This window comes from Gossypium hirsutum, chromosome A01 (genome assembly GCF_007990345.1).
Source record: "Gossypium hirsutum isolate 1008001.06 chromosome A01, Gossypium_hirsutum_v2.1, whole genome shotgun sequence".
Taxonomy (NCBI): Eukaryota; Viridiplantae; Streptophyta; class Magnoliopsida; order Malvales; family Malvaceae; genus Gossypium; species Gossypium hirsutum.
Window position 1 is genome coordinate 114,075,488 of NC_053424.1, and position 18,044 is coordinate 114,093,531.

General features: G+C 38.5%; 1 protein-coding gene across 2 annotated transcripts in view; it reads left to right on the forward strand.

Moving 5' to 3' along the window:
* The window catches only part of LOC107921972 (ferredoxin-dependent glutamate synthase, chloroplastic), a 41,515-nt gene that overhangs the window by 13,452 nt on the left and 10,019 nt on the right, over positions 1 to 18,044 (forward strand). For both annotated transcript variants that reach the window (XM_041114086.1, XM_041114092.1), the window contains 11 exons: positions 4,965 to 5,124; positions 11,886 to 11,996; positions 12,113 to 12,328; positions 12,953 to 13,110; positions 14,299 to 14,428; positions 14,742 to 14,800; positions 14,889 to 14,994; positions 15,876 to 15,972; positions 16,672 to 16,787; positions 16,877 to 17,074; positions 17,510 to 17,620. In XM_041114086.1, the coding sequence (XP_040970020.1) occupies positions 4,965 to 5,124; positions 11,886 to 11,996; positions 12,113 to 12,328; positions 12,953 to 13,110; positions 14,299 to 14,428; positions 14,742 to 14,800; positions 14,889 to 14,994; positions 15,876 to 15,972; positions 16,672 to 16,787; positions 16,877 to 17,074; positions 17,510 to 17,620 (1,462 nt within the window). The remainder of the gene's footprint in view (positions 1 to 4,964; positions 5,125 to 11,885; positions 11,997 to 12,112; positions 12,329 to 12,952; positions 13,111 to 14,298; positions 14,429 to 14,741; positions 14,801 to 14,888; positions 14,995 to 15,875; positions 15,973 to 16,671; positions 16,788 to 16,876; positions 17,075 to 17,509; positions 17,621 to 18,044) is intronic.

Consider the following 18,044-nt stretch of genomic DNA (forward strand, 5'->3'; position numbering starts at 1 on the left):
TGGTGGTAGGGCTGATAAAGTCTTGAGGTATAATGAGAAGATTGCTCAAGGTCTCATCTTCACTAAGTATCTCCCTCTGAAGATGAGAGGCTGAAAAATATGGCTCGTTTTCGAAGAAAGTAACATCAAGGGACACAAACATCCGGTGTAAGGTTGGAGAATAGCACTTGTACCCTTTTTGTGTAGGTGAGTAACCAATAAAGACACAAGTGTGGGCTCTAAGATCAAGTTTAGATTGGTTAGGTTGATGGTTGTGGACAAATGCTTTGCAACCAAATGTTTTGGTTGGGAGATTAGGAACACGAAACAAGGGAAAAAATTTTTGAGGAGTATGTAAAGGTGTTTGAAAGTTTAATACCTTTGATGGGAGTCGGTTTATAAGATAACAGGCAGTGAGGACAGCTTCTCCCCATAAATACTTTGGTACACCTATAGTAAACATAAGGGCACGAGCCACGGCTACAAGGTGTCTATTTTTCCTCTCGGAAACCCCGTTTTGTTGAGGGGTGTCAGGACAAGAACTTTGATGTATGATTCCTTGCTCAGAAAGATAAGGACTTAGGATAGAATTAAAGTACTCTCTCCCATTATCAGTTCTAAGGGTGTGAATATTTGAATTGAACTGGGTTCGAATCATTGAATGAAAATTTTGGAAGACTCTACAGACTTCGGATTTTTCTTTAAGGAGATAGACCCAACAAACTCTAGTGTGGTCATCAATGAAAGTTATGAACCACCTAGCCCCTGTGATGTTTTTTACTCGACTGGCTCCCCATAGATCACTGTGGATTAAAGAGAAAGGTTGAGATTGAACATAAGGTTTCAAAGGATAAGGGACACGAGTGTGTTTAGACAGTTGGCAAACTTCACAGTTCAATGAACTTTTTTTCTTATTTAGAAATAGTAGAGGAAACAGTTTCTTCAAGTACATGAAATTCGGGTGTCCTAGTCTACGGTGCCATAGCATGATAGAATCTTCTTTTGATGTAGATAAGGCCATCCCTTCTTGTGAACTGTTTTTGTTCCAAACATATAAGCCATCATCAACTTTAGCAGTGCCAATCATCTTTCCCGATTCCTGTTCCTGAACCACACAACTGAAAGCAGAAAATTCAGCAAGTACTTTTTCATCCTTGGTAAGCTTGCTAATTGAGAGTAAATTACAGGAAAGATTTGGAACATGTAAAACTTTATCAAGGGAAAAATTTTCAGTAAGTCTAACTGTCCCCATTCCAGCCACCGGTGAGTAAGATCCATCAGCTATGCGAATCCGAGAGTGATCATGACAAGGTAAATAGGTGTGAAACAAACTTAGATTACCTGTCATGTGGTCGGATGCACCCGAGTCTAGTATCCAGGAAGTTGTGATAGGTTCGTGTGTAGTATTTAAAGCAATACCTTGAATAGCTAGTGACCCACTGGCTGTAGGAGTCCCGAGTAGTTTATGAAGAGCCTCAAGTTAAGTTTTGGTTAGCCGAACATCTTGAGCATCTTCTTCAATAGTAGATATCATTGCTGCCTTGTTTTCTTTCTATTTTTTTTTCAGGATAGCCATGGAGTTTGAAGCATTTCTCCTTGGTATGCCCAACCCGGTTACAGTGGCTACACCATGGCCTATTTGAATCAGAATCAATTCCATCTTTGAACTTTTGAGATTGTGGGCCTCTTGAAATAAGAGCAGAGTTCTCGGAAGGACGATGACCAGCTATGGTCAATGGTTTTAGTTCTCTTGTGTCTCCCAACATGATAAGATGCCGTTTCTCTTCCCTCCTTACTTCAGCAAATGCTTCTCCTATGGTTGGTAGTGTGGTTCTGCCTAGTATTCGTCCTCGGACTTCATCAAGATCACGATTTAGTCCTGCTAGGAACTCATAGAGACGCTCTTTGTTAAGATGATCCATGAACTTGGTGTGTTCCGAGCTCTCGCCCCAATCAGCTTCATAATACATGTCTAACTCCTGCCATAAGATCTTTAGGCTGTTGTAATATTGGGTGACTTCAAGTGTTCCTTGTCGAATATCTTTCAACTTTAATTTGATCTCGAATACTTGGGAAGCATTTCCAAGATTCGAGTAATTCTCCTTGAGTGCATCCCACATTTCTTTGGCAGTTTTTAAAAAAAGATATGTTCGGCTTATATGACCTTCCATCGAATTTATATTCCAGGCCATAACCATTGAGTTGTTAAGCTCCCAAGTTGCATAACTAGAGTCTGTTGATGCTGGTCGAGGAATTTGTCCATTAATGTACCCAATTTTTCCTCAACCACGAAGAACCATAAGGACAGATTGTGACCATTGCAGGAAATTTTTTCCATCTAATCGATGATTTGTGATTATAAAAGAAGAGTTAAGGTCATCTTGTGGGAGTCCTTGACTGTGATTTTGAGTTATTTGTGAGATTTCAGTCTCAGAGGAATTTTCGGTGTCACCCATGGGAGTAGGGTTTCTAACAGAGAAAACAGAACAAGAAAAGAGAAGAAAGAGCAGGATCAACTGGATTCCTGATGCTCTTGATACCATGAACAAGTTTAGGAAGAAGAATAATTCTTATTTCTTCTAATCTGAATACAGCCTTTTAAAGAATAACAGGAAAAATAAAAAGGAAATAATCTCTAGAAATTAGCCTATTCCTAAAAATTAGTAATTTGATTATGGCTAATAGTACAAGGAAATTCCTAGAACTAAGGTAGAAAATCTGCTTAATTTAAGGAATTCCAACATTATAAATAGGCTATGTAACCTAATGTAAATTGACAAGTAATATTTTCACACAAGTCTTTTCCCTATTTCTCTCTTCTTTTTTTCTCCTTATTTTTTTCTTTCTTTTTCACGGCTGTTACAACCAACAGTAGAGCTGCAATAGCAGCTCTTTTCTTTCTTCTTTCTCTTTCTTTCTCTTTTCTTCACTCGATTTAACATGGTATCAGAGCCAAGGGAGTCTCACTACCCCTCTCACTGAAATACCTATCTTCCATCGACCTTCCAGTCGAAATCCGGTCACTGGAATCCACGTGTGAGCCACATGTGCCACCCTAATATTTTCTCCCCTTTCATGCGCCGGCATGTGAGCACGCATGAGACCACCTCAGGCCACTGTTCGGCGCCGCGAGTCTTCCCTAAAGGTAAACACTCCTCTCCTAACCATATTGGTGTTATCACCTATCCGTTTCCACTAGTTCAGAAATTTTCTTCGATATGGATTCTCTCAAATCTTTATTCTCTTGCCTAGTTCCCCTGCAATTACCACTCTTAAACTTCAAGGTAGCAATAACTATGTGTCATGAGCAGCTTTGGTTGAACTTTGGTATATGGGACAGGGTTTCAAGGATCACTTGGATAAAGAAACAAGTCAGGTTGATGAAAAGAATAAAGAAACTTGGGTGAAAGTCGATGCTCAATTGTGAAGTCTTTTATGGCATTCTCTTGAGCCAAAGCTACACACTTCGTTTCAATCTTGCAAAGCATGTTACAAAGTGTGGGGTAAGGCCAAAAATCTATACACTAATGATATTTTAACGAATATATAAGATTGTCTCAGGTCTTGTTAATCTCCAGCTGAATCAACAGGATATGTCAGGCTATTTAGGTCAGATTGAAACTTTAAAGGATGAGTTCAATGTTCTTATGCCCTTTTCTGAGGTGTTACTGATCAAGAGAAGCAGCAAGACAATTTTTTTATGGTGTTGGCTTTAATAGGGTTGCGAACAGACTTAGCTTCAATTTGAGATCAAGTCCTTGCTAGCCCAACCATTCCCACCCTTGAGGATGTGATGGCTTGGTTACTTCGAATCTCCTCAAACCCAAACCAGGTTGACGGAGAATTTTCTATGCTCACAATATAGGAAACTGGTCAGCAAGGAGATAATTGAAAAGGAAAAGGCAGAGGATCTCAGCTTCATTGTACATATTGTGATAAAAGTGGCCATATTTGTGATAAATATTGTGGCAAGATCTAGTGCAGAAGCTGAATATCGGGCTATGACTCTAGTTATTTGTGAGCTAATTTGGTTAATACAATTACTTTAAGAGTTGAAACAAGAAACTGTTAGCCCAATGAAGTTAATATGTGATAACCATGCGGCACTGCATATTGCCTCAAATCTAGTGTTTCATGAAAGAGCAAAGCACATAGAGATTGATTGTCATTTGTGAGGCAAAAGATTGACTCTGGGTGGATTACTACTAGCTTTGTTCATTCAAATGACCAGTTAGCAGATGTTTTTAACTAAAGCACTTAGAAAGCCTCGCATCGTATACATATATATATATGTATATATATATAACAAGCTAGGAGCTTATGATTTGTATGCTCCAGCTTGAGGGTGAGTGCTATGATAGCTGTGATATCTTGCATAATTATGTCATGATTCTAGGATTAATTAGCATAACACTAGGCATATCATATCATATCATATCTTAGACTTTCCTTATTTGTGTATCTAGTTTTTTATTATAAATAGGCTATGTAACCTAATCTAAATTGACAAGTTATATTTTCACACTAGTCTTTTCCCTATTTCTCTCTTCTTTTCTTCTCCTTAATTTTTTCTTTCTTTTTCACGTCTGTTACAGCCAACAGTAGAGCTGCAACAGCAGCTGTTCTCTTCTTCCTCTGTCTTCTTCACTTGATTTCACACTAGTTAGTATCATTTAAATATTACGCATATTACATAAGTTTTTTTATATGCATTTTACATATATATATATGTATGCGCCTTTTTTTACTTGAGGGAGCGCTTTGTTTGCACCTTGCGCCTCAGGCTATATAGAGGTCTTAGCCCTTCAGTGCACTTGGCACTTTTGTCAGCATTGTTTATTTGTTCTTGGTACATTTGTTATTGAGTTTGATTTCGTGATTGAAATATCTTGGTTTCTAGCGCCTATAAATTAGTCTATGATAAAAAATGCAAATTCTAACGATTTGAATTGTTCTATTTTTCTTTTTGTAATGTGATGTATTAGGGCTTTTGGTTATTCAAGTGAGGATGTTCAAATGATTATTGAGACTATGGCTGCACAAGGAAAGGAGCCAACATTTTGCATGGGTGATGACATTCCATTGGCTATATTGTCTCAAAAGGCACACATGCTTTATGATTATTTCAAGCAGCGTTTTGCACAGGTTTGTTAGAATTTTGATCTTATTACTATGCTGTGAAGAGATCCTACAATATGGCATTTTAAGTGTTTGATTTTGTTATATGCTTGATTACCTCTATACCAAAGTTGGTTTTACTTGGTCTCCCTTTTCTCCTTTTTGGACAATCCTTGTTTTTTGCTTCATCTTTATCTTAAGATGCCAAAGGAATATTAGGAATATTTGCGCTACATGATTGAGATTTAGTTTGATTAAACATAAAATGTTAGAAGATTATGCACTAATTCTTGAGAAACTCTAAGCTATTATTTATGCTCAAGATAATTAGGTTGTTTGCACTGAGGTTGAACAAAATCACATTCAACAGTCGCACAATGATAAAGTAGACATTGCATGTGTTTATGGATCATGAGAAACCTTTGTTGCCTCCAATCCTCCCAAGAAAAAAAATCTTTGTTGGCTTGAATGCTGTCGTCAATTTTCTTCTTTAACTTGATTACTAGAGTGAGGACTAGGAATGTACAAGTTTAAAAAACTTCCAAGGAAGTTGGAAACTGCCACTAAAAGCATATGCTTTGTCATATTATGGGGTTTCATTTATTTATTTATTTTATTGGGAGGAGGATGGGTTTGACAAAAACACTGCATTATCTTTATGCAAACCTTTAGAGTTTCATGCTATTGGTTCTTACGAACATGAAAACTGGTAAAACACCTTTGGCATCAACTTTAATCTAGTAATTTAATTTGTTACTATTCCATGTCATAGTGTCATGGGTTGCGCGTCGGTGCCCGCAACCATGACAAACTGGTGCGATCCATCGTGTTCGAGGGAGGTCATTTAGCCCAACCAAACGGGCCCAACCAAACTGGCCCGGTGATTTGAGAGATTAAAAGCCCATCTCAAGAGCCTGATAGAAATGGGAAGTGTTCTAGAAGATATAATTATGGAATCTTAGAGTTCTATTTGTATATAGCTGGTTACATAAGCTTAGAGTTCTAATTGTATTCAGCTTTTAATTATAGCTATTGATATACTGTGAGGCTCAACTATAAATAGAGACCTCTTTGCTCATTGTATATGCGCGGAGTTATTAATAAGAATTTTGAGAGTATTCACTCAAACTTTTCTCTCAAGTGTTCTTGCTTTTGTTCATCTTTCAAGGCTCGTTCTTACTTCGTTCTTCTGTTGTTCTTCGTGAAAATCTTAAGGGAATTCTATTGAATCCTTTATTGTTGCAAGTGAAGTTGACTTGGGCGTTTTTGCTGCTGAATCTTTTTTTGTTACAAGTTAGGCTGACTTAGGCGTTTTGAGCAGAGAAACTGCCTAAGGCCGCACGGATCGCGTGGGAAAACTCTAAGTCCGTGACAGTTGGTATCCGAGCTAAGGTTCGAAGCCACCGTTGAAAGATGTCAAAAGAAGTTGAGGGAGTGGAGACCCGTGGGAGGGCTAGGAAAGCCAGTCGCTCAAGGGACATATTGTCTGCTTTAGAGGATCGCGTCGTCACTCTCGAGAGTTCAATGGGGGATATCAAGGAGAGGGTGGAAGACGTTGATGATAGGCTCCATGATGGGCTGCAGTCCATGCAGGAGCAGCTTAAAGAGTATGTGACGGATAATATGAAGCAGCTGACTGGTAGAGATGATGCCATTGAGGCTATGGTGGTGGCCTTGAAGGGAGAGATTGCGGAGCTCAAGGGTGAACTCACAATCTACAAGGTTGCCTTGGGCAATGGTGGGTTAGCGGCTGCCGCACCCAAGCCCAATATTGATGTTCCCAAGCCAAAAGAGTTTAAGGGAACAAGGTCCGCAAGAGATGTGGACAACTTTTTGTGGGGAATCGAGCAATACTTCTATGCCAAAGGCATCACGGAGGATGTCACTAAGGTAACTACTGCTGCGATGTATTTATCTGACGTTGCTTTGTTGTGGTGGCGTCGTAGGTCCACTGATGTGAGACGTGGTGGGTCTGAAATCGAAACATGGGAGGAGTTTCGATGTGAGTTCAAAGCACAGTTTTACCCAGAGTATGCCGAGGATGAGGCTCGGGCAAGGTTGCGTCGGCTTGCGCAACAAGGCACTGTGAGGGAATATGTACAGGAGTTTAGCGAGCTTATGCTCCAAATCTCAGATATGGGGGAGAAAGAGGCATTCTTTTCCTTTATGGACGGATTAAAACCGTGGGCGAAGCAAGAGTTGCAGCGCCGAGGAGTTCAAGAGCTTACCAAGGCTATGTCAATAGCAGAATCACTTGCTGAATTTGGTGGGAGGAAAGACAATTCCAATTCTTCTAAACCCAGATTAAAGGGTAATAGTGGGGGAGATAAAGAAAGGCCCACTAGGAACGGCGATGGTAAGAAACCTTGGGACAAGAGAAAGAGTGGGCCTATAAAGTGCTTCCACTGTGAGGGTCCACATATGATCAAGGACTGTCCAAAGAAGGCCGCTCTCAAGGCTATAGAAGCAAAGGGGGAGTCCGATGTGGAGGATAACAACCTTGGATCGATACTAGGGGGTGTCGAAGATAGAATGAGCCATGGTTTGATGTTTGTAGACATCATTGTGGCCGGCAGAAAATTGAATGCACTCGTTGACACAGGTGCTTCTGATTTATTCATGTCTGAGGAGGCTGCTTGTAAACTGGGCCTCAAGATAGATAATGAAGGGGGTCGGATCAAAACAGTGAACTCGGAAAGTATTCCAATCAAGGGGGTTGCAAAGGGAGTGGATCTTCAGCTCGGCGATTGGTCAGGGAAGGTATCCATTAAGGTAATACCACTTGATGACTATGATTTTGTGGTGGGACTAAGCTTCCTTGATCAAGTTAAAGCTCTTATTGCCCCTTCGAGCAATTACATGGTGATTTCAGATGCGAAACATCAATGCATGGTGAAAGTGACAAGGAAAAGAAGCTTTGAGGGAAAAACACTATCAGCAATTCAATTTGCTAAAGGTGTACGGAGAAATGAAGTCTCATATTTAGCCACCTTGAAGATCGAAGAGACCGCTGAGTTTGTTAGTGAGACCCCGAAAGAAGTGGGACAATTGCTACAATCATTTCGAGATGTAATGCCTGCTCAGTTGCCAAAAAGTTTGCCACCCAAGAGGGAGGTGGACCACAAAATCGAGTTAGTATCCAATGTGGTGCCGCCAGCAAGGGCCCCCTATCGTATGTCTCCGCCAGAATTAGAAGAGTTGCGGAAACAATTGAAGGAACTTTTGGATGCGGGATTCATTAGACCATCTAAATCCCCATATGGTGCGCCAGTGTTGTTCCAAAAGAAACACGATGGGTCCTTAAGAATGTGCATCGATTATCGAGCTCTAAACAAGATCACCGTGAAGAATAGGTATCCTATTCCTCTTATCGCAGATTTGTTCGACCAGCTTGGTAGTGCAAGATGGTTTACCAAGTTAGATTTGAGATCAGGGTATCATCAAGTTCGGATAGTCGAGGGGGACGAACCAAAGACAGCTTGTGTGACACGGTACGGTTCGTATGAGTTCCTTGTGATGCCTTTCGGACTCACGAATGCTCCAGCTACATTCTGCACCCTAATGAATAAGGTACTTCAACCCTTTCTTGATCGTTTTGTGGTTGTTTACCTTGACGATATTGTGGTCTATAGCAAGTCGCTTGAAGAGCACGTAAGACACTTGAGGGAGGTGTTCCAGACTTTGAGGGAAAATGAGCTGTTCGTCAAGGAGGAGAAATGCTCATTTGCCCAACAAGAGGTGTCATTCTTAGGCCACATTGTGGGAGGCGGTAAGATCCGAATGGATAAAAATAAGATTCGAGCCATTTCAGAGTGGGAGCCTCCAACCAAGGTAACAGAGTTGAGATCTTTCCTTGGATTGGCAAATTACTATCGCCGCTTTGTCAAAGGCTACTCCAAAATTACCACTCCCTTGACGGACATGTTGAAGAAGGGGAAGGTATGGGATTGGAGTCCAGAATGTGAGAAGGCCTTCAACCAATTGAAGCAAGAAATGACGAGGGAGCCCGTACTTATCTTGCCAGATTTTACGAAGCCTTATGAGGTACGTACAGATGCATCAGATTATGCTATTGGGGGAGTACTGATGCAAGATGGACACCCAATTGCTTTCGAGAGTCGAAAGCTTAACGAGACGGAACGTAGATATACGGTCCAAGAGAAAGAGATGACTGCGGTAGTACACTGCTTGCGCACATGGAGACATTATTTATTGGGTTCCAGGTTCGTGGTCCTTACCGACAATGTTGCCAATAGTTACTTTCTAACCCAGAAAAAGTTGTCTCCCAAGCAGGCTCGTTGGCAGGTTTTACTAGCAGAGTTTGATTTCACAATGGAATATAAACCAGGAAGTGCCAACAATGTTGCTGATGCACTTAGTCGAAAGATGGAGTTCGCAACAATCAGTCAACCTGATGGCTCTTTGTTGGAACGCATTCGAGAGGGATTGTCCCATGATCCTACGGCCAAAAATTTGATTGAGCTTGCCAAGGAGGGAAAAACAAGAAGGTTTTGGCTTGATGGGGAGCTAGTATACACTCATGGACACCGCCTCTATGTGCCCCATTATGGGAAACTCCGTAAGGAAGTAATGAAGGAATGTCATGACTCGAAATGGGCAGGCCATCCAGGGATGCATCGCACTTTGGCCCTTTTGGAGGATCGCTATTATTGGCCTCACATGGGTGCTGATGTGGAAACCTATGTGAAAACTTGTCTAGTGTGCCAACAAGACAAGGTTGAGTTAAAGACTCCAGCCGGCTTGCTTCAACCCCTGCCAGTCCCAGAAAGGCCATGGGAGAGTTTATCCATGGATTTTATTATTGGTTTGCCTAAGTCTGACGGGTTTGCTAGTATTCTTGTGGTGGTGGACAGGTTTTCAAAGTATGCGACTTTTATTCCGGCGACCAAAGAGTGCCCTGCTGAGGAAGCAGCTCGGTTATTCCTTAGACACGTGGTGAAATATTGGGGAGTGCCACTATCTATTATCAGCGATCGAGATGGTCGATTTACTGGTCGGTTCTGGACGGAGTTGTTCAAGTTAATGGGCTCAGATTTGAACTTCTCCACGAGCATGCATCCACAAACCGATGGGCAAACTGAACGAGTAAATGCACTGTTGGAGACGTATCTTCGGCACTATGTGAGTGCCACACAAAGGGATTGGCCAAAGTTGCTGGATGTGGCCCAATTTTCATATAACTTGCAGCAAAGTGGAACCACGAATCAGAGTCCATTTGAAATAGTGACGGGTCAACAGCCACTCACACCCAACGCTGTTGTAACCCATTACACAAGACCAAATCCAGCAGCCTATAGATTCGCAAAAGATTGGCAAGAGAAGAATGACTTGGCTAGAGCTTGTTTACACAAGGCAAGTAAGCGTAGCAAGAAGTGGGCCGATCAGAACCGAAGGGATATACAATTTCAAGTGGGTGACTCAGTCCTTGCTAAACTACACTTGATTTTACGATATACTGGTTTGCACAAGGGTCTTGTGCGAAGGTATGAAGGGCCGTTTAAAGTTGTGAAGAGAGTGGGCAAGGTGGCCTACAAGTTGGAGTTGCCACCAAAACTTAAAGTACACCCAGTCTTTCATGTAAGCATGCTTAAGCCGTTTCATGAGGATCAAGAAGATCCGAATCGAGGCAAGTCCGAACGAGCACCGATGGGGGTAAAAGTCTCGTATGATCGTGAAGTAGAAAACATTGAGGCAGATCGGGTAATCAGACGAAAGTACCACCGACCACAGCATGAGTACTTAGTTCGATGGAAGGGACTTCCTGATAGCGAAGCAAGTTGGGAACTTGCTGAGGCATTGTGGCAGTTCCAAGGGAAGATTGATCAGTTCCATAAGGAGGATGCGACGAGGGCGTCGCTAGAACAAGTGGGGGAGAATGTCATGGGTTGCGCGTCGGTGCCCGCAACCATGACAAACTGGTGCGATCCATCGTGTTCGAGGGAGGTCATTTAGCCCAACCAAACGGGCCCAACCAAACTGGCCCGGTGATTTGAGAGATTAAAAGCCCATCTCAAGAGCCTGATAGAAATGGGAAGTGTTCTAGAAGATATAATTATGGAATCTTAGAGTTCTATTTGTATATAGCTGGTTACATAAGCTTAGAGTTCTAATTGTTTTCAGCTTTTAATTATAGCTATTGATATACTGTGAGGCTCAACTATAAATAGAGACCTCTTTGCTCATTGTATATGCGCGGAGTTATTAATAAGAATTTTGAGAGTATTCACTCAAACTTTTCTCTCAAGTGTTCTTGCTTTTGTTCATCTTTCAAGGCTCGTTCTTACTTCGTTCTTCTGTTGTTCTTCGTGAAAATCTTAAGGGAATTCTATTGAATCCTTTATTGTTGCAAGTGAAGTTGACTTGGGCGTTTTTGCTGCTGAATCTTTTTTTGTTACAAGTTAGGCTGACTTAGGCGTTTTGAGCAGAGAAACTGCCTAAGGCCGCACGGATCGCGTGGGAAAACTCTAAGTCCGTGACAATAGTTTAAAGTTTATTTTATGTATCTAATGTTTTGAATTCATTTTCTTTATTAATTGTTGTCAGATTTCAGTTTCCTAATTAAGGAATATTTGAGTGTATCAAATAGGATTCTGTAAATATTTTATCCCTAACTTTAAGGCTGTTTTTAGGTACAGCATCCCTAGAATTAGTCTGTTTCCTAGTGTAAAGTTTCCTAAGTTAGGCTCACTATGTGTATAAATATTTATGTAATTTCTTGTGAAAAATATAATTGAAATAGCCTGTTTTTAACAATTGTTTATATGCAGGTCACAAATCCGGCCATTGACCCTCTTCGGGAAGGATTAGTTATGTCTCTTGAAGTCAATATTGGAAAACGAGGAAATATATTGGAAGTTGGACCTGAAAATGCTTCTCAGGTTTGTATATTTCCTAAATATATATTTGATGCCATCTCATGTTTGCTTTCAAATTGGAAATCAATTAAACTTTTAACCATTTTCCCACTATCAAAATGAATTGTCATTGGAACCAGGTCACCTTGTCTAGTCCTGTACTGAATGAAGGGGAGCTTGAGTCATTGCTTAAGGATCCCCAGCTAAAGGCCCAAGTCTTGCCTACATTTTTTGATATACGTAAAGGGATTGAAGGATCATTGGACAAGACACTTTACAAACTATGCGAAGCTGCTGATGAAGCTGTTCGTAATGGTTCCCAACTGCTTGTGCTCTCTGACCGTGCTGATGAGTTGGTATGAACCTTTTTATACTTGCACAAAAGCTTACGAATTAGTAAAACGTCTTCACTTTCAGAACTAGTTTAGCTATGATTTGAGTATGTAATCATCAAAGGCTACTGTTTCATATACTTTCATCTCTGATTATAATAGAATTTTCTGTCTCTTGATTGTTGCATCAAGAAGTGTACTTTGAAATCCCTTTCTGTGGTTAGTATATGAGAAAGACTTTGATGTAGTTTTGTTACCTTAATCTTATTGAACTGTCTTGCCCAGATTCATTAAATATGTAACATTCTGTGCTGTCTAAAATTTGGTGAGCATACACTAGTATCGCATAATGGGAGGGATAAGAATATGCATCTTTATTTAATCATTTAAAGTGGCTGTGTAGACATATTCACTTGTTAATTTTGAACATAATTGTTATTTCTAGGAGTCTTGATAGACTTGGTTATTTGGTTATTGTATCCCTGTTTCTATTTTTTTTTGTCTATATATATTTCGAGAACCAAGAATATTTTTACCTTTTAACTTACTAGTATCTCACTTTTCGAGGAGTGGCTTCTTCTCTTTTGATCTTATATATCTTTGGCGGAACTTCATTCTGGATGTTTTCATTTTTCTGTGTCACTCTAGGAAGCAACTCGGCCTGCAATTCCAATACTTCTAGCTGTTGCTGCTGTTCATCAACATCTTATTCAAAATGGTCTAAGGATGTCAGCTTCCATAGTTGCTGATACTGCTCAGTGCTTTAGTACGCATCAATTTGCCTGTTTAATTGGATACGGGGCAAGGTGAGTTCTCTTTCTATTGGATGTAACCTTATGTTAACATAGATACTTAAAGCGAAATGAAGAGTTAGAGCAACATAGAAGTAAACTGTGCTTAATATTCCTCAAGATTTAAGTATATGAGATTACCAGATGGTTTAATAGTATCATGTAGGGGCATGTCTTTAAGTCAAGCCCGTTTTATAAAAATTGCTTGGAAAACGAGAAATTTGCTTTCCTTGAATGAACAATCCATGATAAAAGTTTCTACCATGGTTTTCTATAGTAGCATAAGTTCAGATTCTCATGAATGAGAGCCTGGGAATGATGTCCTTTGGTACTCGCGGTTTGTGCAAAAGAGATGACTGTGAACCCTTGTAAATGATTTTAATTGTTCTCTTTTATTTGGTTTCTACAAGATGATGACTTAAATTGTTTTTTTTCAACGTGTGAATGGTTGATTACTTTTATTATTATTGTTATTGGTACTATTATTATTTTTGGTACTTCCCTAATAATTTATGCCATGCAATTTGTTTGCTTCCCTAGGATTTTCAAATTATGATTGTGCCTCTTTTAGTTATAGCATATTATTGTTGTCTCCTGAATCTAAAGAACACACATGTTTAGAATTACAGTAGAAGATCGTCATTAGGGAAATGGTTGTAGTTTACACATCCACAACTGAATATTTCTATTTATGTTTGTATACTTGTGCACATGTTTTAAACAAAGATTTATGCTTTTTGATTTAAGTTATGGCTAATGTTTTAGGCAAGTGATTTTCTTTATGGAAAGTATAAAAAAAAAGTTCATGGTGTATTTACCACATAAGCCCTTACATGGTAAAGTAAGAGTACAATTGATTAACCTACTACATGGTGAAAAATAAAATTTTCCCATTTTGTTTCTTTTTACTAGTTTCAAGATGGGTGCGTAATTTGTAAATTAATATTTTCTGCATCTCTTAATTGAAGCTTTGTCCTCATTAAAGATCTCATTAGTATGAAGTTTATGATTTATGGTCTGAAGATAAGTCGTTGATAACTTTTATTTGGCATGTGAGCAATAATTAGGTGGTTTATTCCATTTTCATGTATTTTATTTTTGTTCATCTAGTTCTTATGATTCTGTTGTTTGGTTCGTAAAACCTATTTTTGTCTTCAAATCTTGAAACTGCTCCACTTTTTTTTGCTAATTTCATTTTTGCAGTGCTGTATGTCCGTACTTGGCATTGGAAACTTGTCGGCAGTGGCGTTTGAGTTCTAAAACTGTGAATTTGATGCGGAATGGAAAAATGCCTACTGTGACAATCGAGCAAGCGCAAACAAACTTTTGCAAGGTCAGTATATATCAAATGATGAAAGCTTTTTGGGATATTTTATCGTCTTTGTCATATATGAATTTCTTTTATCTTCATTTACTTCAGGAATTGTTATGTTTTATATCCTTGTTACTGATTTTCTTAAGTTTGCTTGTATTGTGATAGAAAGTGGTGATATTTTGGTAAGAAAACAATTACTATCATTTCTACAAAGCACTACTATAGATTGGTCACATAATACTAGTCTAAACAGGCCACCGTTTCCCCCACATAACTGGCTAGTCGAGTTTCTTATAGTTTGTGTATATGCTAATTATTTGTCATGATCTAGGCAATCAAAGCTGGTCTCCTCAAAATTCTTTCTAAGATGGGCATCTCATTACTTTCAAGGTATGTGTTCTGAATAAAAAATGGGTTTGAATGATTTAATATAGATGTATGTGTTAAACTTAATTTACTTTTGTTGTTCTCTATTTAGTTATTGTGGTGCGCAAATATTTGAGATTTATGGATTGGGGAAGGAAATAGTGGATCTTGCATTTTCTGGGAGTGTGTCAAAGATTGGTGGATTAACTTTTGATGAGGTTAGAAATACAACTTGCTCTTTAAGTTTAATAGTATCCTGGTATCAGAAAATGTGTGTTTGTTCTTGTGAAGCAATATTTTTTTATCATTCTTTTTTCGAACTTATTTTTGAGACAATGATATGATAGACCAATTCAATTTTGTGTTTTGGTTTTATATTGATCATTTTTTTTTTCTCATGCATAATGAACTTGACAGGGCATGGCGCATACTGGTTTTATTCTGTTCTGTCAAGGCTTTAGACTAATTCTATTGACCATTGGCATTAATTTCTAGATATGTATTTATCCTTTAATGTCTCAACTTTAAAACTAGTGTTCTGCCTTTGCAAGACTGACAACCAGGTCAGTATCAAATGATATTATTTCTTCCAGAGGACTCCCACAGTAACCTTTCCTTCATTTACCAGAAAAGGAAACCTGCCAATGTTGAATTTTGACTTGTGATTCATGGATGTCTGGTGCTGATTAAATGGATATTTAAGGATGCATTTTTATCGATTTTACTATTTTTGTATGAACTCTCCTGGCATTTTATATTAGTTTTGTCATTTGTTCTTATTTGCCAAGTACTAGGGTTTAGGGAGTAGCCTACTTGTTTTTACTGTCCATTTTTTCCCCCAGTTCTAGGTTATCTTTTTATTGAGACTATTTTGAGACTTTGGGATTTTGAAATGTCCCTTGGCCTTGACATGCTCTCCAAAATTTGAGTTTCTAGTCTACTTTTTATCCTTTTCCCTCTACCCTACCTCAGGTGACTTAATTTGATTAAGCCCTTGCATTCTTAGGTCATTTATTCTTAATATTTTGATTAGGGTGTTATTATGCTGTTTACTTCTGTGTCCTTTGATTTTGTTTTCTATGATTCTTATTTTCTACAGTTAGCGAGGGAGACATTGTCTTTTTGGGTGAAGGCTTTCTCTGAAGATACAGCTAAAAGATTGGAAAATTTTGGATTTATACAATTCAGATCTGGAGGTATCCCTTATTCTCAAAATGTTTGTGCATTTATGTGCTGTCAAGGGAAATACATGATTTTATTTATAATTTGGTATCTCTTCTATTTTGATAATAAGATACTTTATCTGGAAATGATTGAACAATGTGCTGGATTTCAGTTGTAACTCATGCAGATTAGCTAGGAGGAGGTAATATCATCGATGAAAGTACCTGTTAGGTCCCTCTATTATAAGAACTGGTTCAAATCAATCTCTTTACTATTAAATAGATCAATTTAGTCGTTATTCTAGCAAATAGAATCAAATAAGGCTAAGTTTTAATAGAGTTAACATTTAATATCTAAAAAATAGCATGAAATTTTTTTTCTTTTCATTTGTAGTTTGCAAGAAACATAAAAGCTTTAAAAATCTTAACTCTATTAAACAATAAGTGAGATTTTTTAAACAGTAAATATTAACTCTATCAAAATTTGGCCTTATTTGATTCTTTTGACTAGTATGTGGACTAAACTGATTATTTAGTACTATAGGCACTAATTTGAACGAGTTCCTATAATGGAGGGACCTGCCAGGTATTCTCACCTAACATCATCTTAGCCTAATTTTAGTCACATCAATTATTCCTGATTTAATAATATTCTCAAGCGCAATGGTATATTGAGTATATTCAATTTCACCTTTTTTTGTTTGTATCTTAATTATTATTTAATTGTTAAAGGGGAGTATCATGCAAACAACCCTGAGATGTCAAAACTACTTCATAAAGCTGTCCGTGAGAAGAGTGAAATTGCATTTTCAATTTATCAGCAGCACTTGGCCAGTCGTCCAGTCAATGTTAGTCAATACATATGATATCCCTTCTTTCTGGTTTCAATGCGATGCTTATAGAATTACATGATCTGTTCCTATTATTTTAAATGCAGGTTCTCCGTGATCTTCTTGAATTCAAAAGTAATCGTGCACCAATTCCTGTTGGGAAAGTTGAACCCGCCTTATCCATTGTTCAAAGATTTTGCACTGGTGGAATGTCACTTGGAGCTATTTCAAGGGAAACTCATGAGGCAATAGCCATTGCTATGAACAGATTGGGTGGAAAGTCTAATTCAGGAGAAGGTGGTGAGGTAATACAGGACTGGAGATATATCTTCGTTGTTGTCTTTCATATTTCTTTTGAGCAATATATATACATACATACATACATACATTGTGTGTGTTTGTGTGTTAATGTTACTCCTTTGGTCAGTAACTCATTGCCCCTGTCAGTTCAAAAGAAAGGTCACTGCCATGTGTAAATTCATGGGAAGTGCCTATTCTATCTACTGTTCTATTAGGTTCTCATTTTAAAAGTGAATTATAGACCAGAATAATCTTCAAACTTATGCACAATAATCTTGATGTGTCTGTTTGCTTAGCCGAGGAGCTATAGGGCATTGATAGGTTTGGTTCTTGTCTTCCTATCTGTAGGAGAATGGCGCTTTTTTTCTCACCTCCCTTAACCCACCAAACATAAGGAAATAAATTGAAGGATCTAATTGTTTATGTTTACTTTCTCCAAGGATCCAATTCGCTGGAGGCCACTTACTGATGTTGTTGATGGGTATTCTCCCACACTGCCACATCTCAAAGGTCTTCAAAATGGTGATACTGCTACGAGTGCCATTAAACAGGTTATGCAACGGAACATTGCTTAGAAAAAGTTTCATATGATTCTGTCATATGTCATGTTGACCTCATGAGGTTTTCTTTAGGGCACAGATCTTTGAAACAATGCATCTGTTGTTATCTGCACCACGTGAATGTTATACATTTGCATTGATTTATGCTTTTGCGCCATAACTGTGTAGCGCTTAGCTATTTTTGGTTTCAAATGTGACTTCTCTTAGCTATCTTGTTATTTTTTCTGTCACAAAAAATGCAACTAGGAATTTCTTTTAGAAATTTATTGTAAGAAGTTAAAAGTACATTTTAAAAAAAAAAAAAAAAACCCAATACAATGATTTCAATACTTGAATCTCCTTATGTTTGGGCCCATTTTTTGGTAAAGTTTCAATACTTCTCAATCTTTTGTTTTTTAAAGAAAAATAATTAAAT